General features: G+C 44.6%; 1 protein-coding gene across 1 annotated transcript in view; it reads right to left on the bottom strand.

Annotated features, from left to right (window-relative positions):
* Window positions 1-8,368, bottom strand: part of tenm2a (teneurin transmembrane protein 2a) — a 168,027-nt gene that overhangs the window by 53,657 nt on the left and 106,002 nt on the right. The window contains exon 10 of the mRNA XM_008278130.1: window positions 3,801-3,952. Coding sequence (XP_008276352.1) covers window positions 3,801-3,952 — 152 coding nt within the window. The remainder of the gene's footprint in view (window positions 1-3,800; window positions 3,953-8,368) is intronic.

Raw genomic sequence — 8,368 nt, 5'->3', positions numbered from 1 at the left:
CCCCACACCCCTCCATCCTCACCCCCGCCACTCTCCCGACTTATATTTCTTTGCTATATCACCGCTCCCTTCCTTCGCCTGTTTCTATCTCTCTCCTTCTGTGCCAGTCATCCAAGCCCTGGGGTGTTCTTAGGTGATCAATCTTCATCCTCTCAGCGCTGTCACACTGCCGGGTCAAGCCAAAACACACACATGCACAAGCCCGCGCGCGCACACACACACGTTTACTATAATGAGTGGACAACAAATGCCAAGATTTACATATGATTACAGTGGGGAGCAGTCACAGTGTCAAAAAAAAAAACACAGAAATCTCACATGCTTGGAAGCAGTGGCACCACACAAATGTACACAATCACATCCTCTCTCCCTCACATGAGCAGGTTACTCATCTAGCTGCTGGTTATAATGAGATGGAGGACGGCCTCTGCCAGCTCAGGGATGGTGTGACTCTCTGGCTCTGCCCGGCTGGCTGGGGCCCAATCGCGAACTCCAGCAGCTCCAGCGAGCCCACCCAGCCTCCGCAACAGTCTGGACCAGAGCGGAGGGCCCAAATCTGGGCTGGAGGGCGGAGCTGGAAACTCTGTGTGCCGCTCTGGGCTCCATTCGCAGCAACAGGCTCTGAGCCATGCCCAACCCCACCACCTGAACATGACCAAATACTGGCGCCGCAGAAGGGCTCAACAGCGTGGGTGTGTGTATGTGACGCTTCATTTAAATCCGTAGAGATGGCAATCACAGGCAGCCTCGGCGGAAAGAGGATTCGTGAATTTATTTTGGTTTCGCCACAGATCAGCGCGTCATTTTGTGGCAGCACAAATCACAAGAATCTACCCTCTCCTCAAATTGTGTTGTGGCATACGTGTCCCCATGGCAACACAGGTCTTGATAAGCAGTCGCAACTGGAAATAGTTCAGTTTCAAGGATGTAGGTATTCTTCTTACCCATCATGCATACCGGCACAATGCATCAGCATAGGTTGAGTATGGACCTGAGATCAGTGAGGCTGAATTAAACATGGTGAGGCCTCATAAATACTGCACAGGGCCAGCACTCCGGGGAGCTTATCCGGGCCCATCAGAGCTGGAAGCCCCAGCGCCCAGCAGGAGAAACACAACTACAGCTTGCAGAGTAAATGTGCGGAGAGCGACCGTGCGCATGCTTGCGAGCATGTAGGCAGTGTCCCTTTCACTGCATGCCTCATAAATAGTAATACGCTGCATGAATGCTCTGTTTGCCTGGTAAGTGTTCTTTGTGTACTGGCAAAGGCACATGTGTAGCCTGTGTGAAATGGTTTGTATTTCCTGGTCCCTCACTCCAGGTTGCAAACATAATAGCTGTGATACATGTTGGCCGTTTATGGGTGTCCCGCTTGGAGGTAAGGTAGGGAATGCACACCTTCTTGAATCACAGCCCAGAGCGATTTTCCTTCTGGTTTGGAGGGCTACATATTGACTGGTAATCATACAGGGGAGATGTTCAGTAGCACTGTGCACATTTGCATGATTTTCTGTGGTGTTGTGGCTGCTCAGTGAACTTGAAAGTATAGATGAATCATTTACAAGTGATGGTGTTTTAAAAAACTATGCTAGTCTCCCAGAGACAAATTAGTTGAGCTGTTCAAGTGAGGAGTTCAGATCTTCCTCCTTTCTTCTTAGCCTTAGATCCGCACCATTCATGCTACTGTATCACTGCCTTGGATGAGTATCCAAGGACATCAGTCTCTCAGGCATTCAAACAATTTGTCACAAGAAGAATGGTAAATGTATGAACTCATCGTGGGGGAGACAAGCAATGATTGACTGAATAAAAAAAAATAAAAAAAATGGTGTTAGGTGGGTGTAAAGCAACAAAAAATCATAAAGGACCCAATCACTACAGCATTTATGAGAGAAAACATTTCCAAATACCAAGTCAGTTAATTCCAGTGCAATTGCCACGATAAGTGGATTCACTTGTGGAGGCAGAATAATTTGTGTGGTGCTTTGAGGTACAGTTTGACTATGGCAAACTTTGACTGCCTTAATTCAATTTTCTTCCCCATTGCTAGTTCTTTATTCACGTTTGGTGAATATTGCTCAGTGTGCTGGAAGAAAGTTTTGTGTTTCGATTTTTTATGGATTTGCATTGCTGGTGAAAAGGTCTGCACCTCACTGTGTTCTCAGAGTTAGAGATTGTAGTGGCAAAGTCCTCACAGAAAACTCTTGCCATTTGGCAGCTGTCTTGGTAGCGCCTCTGGGCAGCTATTTCGAGCTAACAAGACCAGAAACTTGTCTAAGAGAATATGAAGAGCCATAGCTGCGGCTTCAATGGTCACCATGACACAGAAACTGCATGTAGGAAATCACGAGTCATGTCTGTTAAAAACTGCTTTAAAAGTTTGGTGACTTTGCCCCAAAATAAAGTTTGAAAGGCATTTTTACATGCATGAACACAGTTTGAAGACATGGCGCTTGCATCAGCGTAACAGCACAATTGGCTGGATGTTTTCTGGTTTGTCTGTTACAAAGTAGATGACTGGATTTTTGGCGGAAGGGGTGGAACATGTGTGGCACAGCCGTCACCTTTGGTGGTATGGAATTCTCCCCATATGACTCGATAATCCGAATGTAAAACCTTCTTTTATGTGGAATAGCAAGGCTGTCGGATTGTCAAGACGGAGATCGAGATAGAAGGAGGGCTTGATGCCATCCATCCATTATCTATACACTCTGGACAGGTCACCAGTCTATCACAGGGCTACACTTAGAGACAGACAACCAAGCGCACTCACATTCACACCTACGGACAATTTAGAATCATCAATTACCCTCAACATGTTTTTGGACTTTGTGGGAGGAAGCCGGAGAACCCGGAGAGAACCCACGCTGCACGGGGAGAACATGCAAACTCCACGCAGAAAGATCTCGGTGCTCCGAATTGGCGACCTTCTTGCTGCGAGGCAACAGTGCTACCAACTGTGCCACCTTGCAGCCCTGGGCTTGATGCTTGAAGGGTAATTTGTTGTCAATATTCAGTGTTCATAGTTGTTATGATAACTAGTAGGGCTGGTCCGAATAGCACTTTCTGGTCTCTGGATATTGGGGCCTAATTAATGATGAATATCCGAATATTCGGCGCAGTCGGGGGGGAATGGTTCAAAATGGAGCTTTCATCTTATTATGTTGTACCTTCCAAAACTCCAGAGCACATGCTTCCTGAAAAAACATTTATACAGTTAAAAGCTGCAGCGTTCATTTAGCAAACCAGCAAAGAAGGCAGCTGTGGCTGGCAAGTGATAGCGTTGCTCTGAAGGTGTGTTGGCTTGTAAGCCGTGGCAGCTTTTGAACTCACCCCGTCAGTAAGGTTCTAGCAACAAGTGTTTCAAGAGTCCACGGTCAAAAATTTGGAAATTTAGTATAGCCATGACCTGTGTGACGTTTTTTGCCACTTAGCGCTGGCCTTGCATTGATTTCGTTCCCAGGTCTCCATGAAGGTTGCTTTCCTTTCTTGAGTTTGTATTCTTAACATTCTTCAGTGTGCAAGTTTTATGTTGGCCTAAGTGTATCAGGGCTACTTACTTCACCGTTCTTATTTTCTTTCCTGGCATTTCTGTCTGACACCATCACTCTGTGCTCACAGGAATGTTGTTGAAGCAGCACAGCTCTGACCTTTCATTCCCTGCTATTGATTACTCAAGTCTTATTCTACCGCTGTGCTTACTGTAAGTGGCTCCAGATATCAGCATCAGGTAAACCTGCCCATCGTAAAAACAAACAAAAAAAATATATATATAAGGGAGAACATATTTTTTTTCTGACCTGGTCTCCAGCGGGACGTTACTGTTGAGCACCCAGCTGTCTTGTAGCTGGACTGACTCGGGGGTGGTCGGACCATCTCCAGTGCCGGGAGCCGGGGCGTGGATGGGGTTTCGTCCCCCTCTCAGGGTGTTTCTGTTCAGGCTGTTGGCAGACTGGTGGGACAAAGTGTGGTGGTTGTGCGGAGGGGGCAGTGGAGGCCGTAGTGTGGACTGACTGTGGTGGTTGGCAGCCCCTGAAAGAAAACAAGTACAGAGAGGAATTTAGGAGATACGCTGTTTTTTTTTTTTTTCTCCTCAAAGAGAGCCCCAGATTAAAGGAATCAAGGATTTCATTCCAAAATGGTACAAATCCAAAAGTAGAACAGAAATGTTATTTGATATTTGCTGTTTATTTCTCAGTATGTCAAAAGCAAAGCTCTCCAGCTAGCAAATAACTTCATTAACATTCCATTATGTGCTACTTTTGTCTCTGCAATCACTTGGTTCGGAGTTGGTGTCACATTTTCCAAACGGTCGATAATTTATTTGAAAAGGAAATTCCAGCTAAATAGATACACGAAATTCGATAATGATCTTCTCACATTTTGCTTCACATTTTACTCTGATTTGTCCATCTTCATTATTTGCCAGGTCTTCCACTTGCATCCCTCTCTCACTTTTATTCTTTCTTCGCAGTTTTCTTTATCACAACTAAGAGAATATTAGAGCACTCAGCACAGCGTGCGCCCTCATCTCTTGCTCTCAGACTTGGGGGAACATGTCAGCTAGAATCCAATACCAGCTCTTCCAACAATGAGCTAATGGACTGTTGAGTGAGAGAGCTGAAAAACAAACCCGGATGACTCAGACAAGAACACCCATTCACACAACACCTTTCTCCCTCTCTCCCTCGCTCCCTCTCTTTCTCTGAGAATCAGGGGGGGGGGATTTGAGCCCATCTGCAGCATGTGTGTGCGGATTCACACAGGAAAATCGATAAACCACATGCAACACAGTATAGAGAACCTGACACAACAGCATCACTTCCGGTGCACACGCTGCCAGGTGCAACACTACACATTTAATAAAAAAAGAATATCACATGTCACGACAAACTGTCCACACTTTTATTCTACTGCTGCCTGAGTAGAAATGTTGATGTTACTGCAAACTGCCCAGTCCCTGATCTCACATTTGGCTTTGAGTTCTGGCTTTACAACACAGTTTGTTTTTTCTTTCATCAATACTAGACATTACACTTCAATCATTATTTTACAGATCCAAGCGTGGAATGCATTATAATGTCTGTTTGTTTGCACATTGCCTTTCTTGTACTGATCAAAGGTTGGAGTAAGCGTGCATATGCACACATACGTGTGAGGTGAAGACAACAAAAGCAGCTGCTTTGTCAGGCAGCCTGATCACACTTGCCCTCCTCCGTTTGTCATCTTCTCTTGAGTTAGATAAGAAAAGAAACAGTGTGTCAGACAAAGAGAGATGTCTGGGTATGTTGCACTCTCCTGACCGCCTTTCTGCTTTGATATTTGCCAGTCATGAGATTCCTAAGAGCAATAAATCACATCGACTTTACACACAAGCAAAGACAGTCGCAGGTTGCAAGCGCATCATGCAAATAAGTTTGAGGAATTAAAGGTATTTATAGTGCTGTCTCCTCATTTCCATTCTCCTAAATGGGTGTTTAGAGGAGATAAGGGGCAGCGAGCGTCTCTCTCTGCGACTCCAGCTGTAATGGCAACCGGTTTGTAAGGTGACCTGATTCCTCTGCGATACCAGTGGGACGCAGGTGTCACCAACATGGCGGCGACGAACAGATGCTCGTGAAAGCAGAGAAGAGGGGAAGGAGATGAGAGAAAGACGGGTCCTGACCCCTGCTACATGGAAGCGACACAAAACATCTGCCTGTGCATGCAAAGATGCTCCTGGGAGAAACCGAGACACATACATGCATGCATACGCTCACATATGCAAACATACACGCAGTTACACACCTGCAGGAAAAAGCCCAACTCTTGCATCATACATGCGGAGCGTAAATTGATATTAAAGTATGCAGCGAGTTTTATCCCTTGTACTCCCCTCCTTCTTCGTCTCCTCCTCCTCCTCCTCCTTCCTATACAGCCTCATTTCTTCATGAGGATTGTTTCCCCTCTCTTTCATCTTGCTTTTATTTGCATTTTGTTTGTGTCCTTTGCCGAAATGTAAAGCACTTTGAGATAAACCTTGTTTGTTAAAAGCACTTTATAAATAAATTTGACTTGACTTCCCCTCCCCGCAATGCCCCTATAAATGTGAAATAGCTCCTACGGCACCCTATCTGCATAAATACTTTTATCTAGCTTAAGCATATCAACAATGCACACAACAAAAAAAAAAGCTCTATACAGGGAGGAAAATAAAAAGCTCGCACGCACACATGCAGGGAAAGACGCAGTCCCAGCGATGCAAAAAATAAAAGTAGGCACCCCCCTTGCTCACTTGCTAGCTCGCTGTCTCCCATGTTTAAAACTGCGTACAAAAATGCATGCCTCTTGCCTTTGTTCACTTTCCTGCCATAAATATTGAACAGTTTTTTCATTCAAATTCGGATGAATAATATATGGCACACCTTGTATGGAAGACGAATACATGGTTTTTTAGCCCTAGTTTTCCATGAACTGCTGTGGCCTGTGTGTGTGTGTGTGTTTCAAGTGTGTGGGTATTTTTTTTGTCAGTCTGTGTTCGTGCATGCTGTGCACTCATAGGCGCCACGAGAAGATTCTTTAACCATCCAGCCACTACAAACCCCGGATTGTTGCAGAGATTCACGTTTTTGAAATAACGACATTTAGAGCACTGACTTTAAAGAAGAAAAAAAAGAGAAGGAAATCGTATTATCTATCATCTAGCAGCAAATTCTATTACATGTCTCCAGATAATGTTAGAAAAATGCAAATTCTGAGAAAAGTATTGTCTGTAATTCTATGCATTTACTCTCTTTATAGCCTCCTGAGATTGCCAGAAAATGTCAGGTACTGTCAGGTTAACTGAAGTGAATTGTTACGTGATGGAATGGGATTGGGTTTTTTTTCAGAAAAATTCTTCGCTGAATCAATATTTGCAGAATAAAGCGTATAAATTACTCATTACTAATGTTTTACTCTTGATATTGTTGACGCATACAAAGAGGTTTAAACAAAAAAAGTCACTTTTATTCTTCCAAGTCACACAACCTTTTGGTAAGAAGTTTTAAAAAAGAAAAAAAGCCTTTCTAGATGTGCTGCAAAATATTTATGATTAGAGACAAATTGCTTTCTTTTTTTGCTGCTACAGCACAGGAGATTGATGTCAAAAAAATTCGATTTCATGTAGACTTCGAATCCATAAAAAGAATCCGTAGAGCTCGCTAGAGAAAACACAAACACATCGAGAAGTGAGGTCAGCTTGAAGGAGCAAGGCCGATGTACAAGGCCGCTTTTTAAAAAAAACAAACAAAAACGAAAACTCCTGAAGAAAACCGCAGATTGTTTTGGCAAACACAAATCTGACTAACCACTGGAACAGAGGCCGCGCACAGCAACGAGTAGTCTGGAGGTAAATGGGTCCAATAAATTAAGATAGGGGACTTAGTCAGATGAATTGTCTGGTTGCTAAACTGCAACCCGCAGGTAGGCTAATAGGAACAACCGTTTTACCAGGAACCCAGTCTGATAAAAGACAAAACATGCAACAAGGAAATGGAGCAATTAGTGAGCAGCCAAGCAGATCACATTTTATTCCACTTTATCTTTTCCTCCTTTCTTTCCTCTCTCTTTCACTCGCCAGTGTGTGTAAACAGCGATCATGAAAAGATTTCTCTCAACAGCTCTCTGTTTTGTTTTCGTCGCCACTTTTTTATTTATTTATTTTTTATTTTTTTTCGGTGGAGAAGCTCGCAGCCCCTTCTGACTGCTGTTGAAGCCTGACCCAGTTTATTCTGTCCAAGTTTCCCCTGGGAGTGGAGATGGAGGGGTTGGAGAGGAGGAGGAGGAGGAGGAGGAGGAGGAGGAGGAGGTTGGGGGCACTATAGCTGTAAGCTGGTGGGGTTTGGCTCGGACTAATCCCTGGAAGTTCATTATGCTCGCCAATTCAAAGAAGCCTCATTCAGCAGAAGAGCATTAGCCTGTCTGCTGCTAACCTGCCTCCGATGTAAAACACACTGGCAAACGCACACGCACAAGAGAGAGGCAGGGGCTCGCCACAGCATATTAATCTCACAGTGTGTGTATATGTGTGTGTGTGTGTGTGTGTGTGTGTGTGTGTGTGTGGCCAGCTGGCAGCAGGATCCAACCAAGGCAAGTTTGTTTTTGCAAACCCTGGATGGGCATACTGTTTATTGACATTTTCTGTGGTTAACAGAGAAAAGTCACGGGGCAGGATGTGCATCTATGTGTGTGTGTGTGTGGGGCAGAAATGCCCATTCAGCAGTTAAAAAGGGATCATTGCAGGGCTCAGCTCCCACCCCTCGCTCCACTCCCCCCACTTCTGTCTCTCCATCTCTTTATTTCACGCCCCATATCTCCACTGCTTCCATCTTTTTCCCCCCTTTTTGAA

The sequence above is a fragment of the Stegastes partitus genome, unplaced genomic scaffold, assembly GCF_000690725.1.
Source record: "Stegastes partitus isolate 25-593 unplaced genomic scaffold, Stegastes_partitus-1.0.2 Scaffold116, whole genome shotgun sequence".
Classification (NCBI taxonomy): domain Eukaryota; kingdom Metazoa; phylum Chordata; class Actinopteri; family Pomacentridae; genus Stegastes; species Stegastes partitus.
This window is presented reverse-complemented; position numbering and strand designations above follow the sequence as displayed.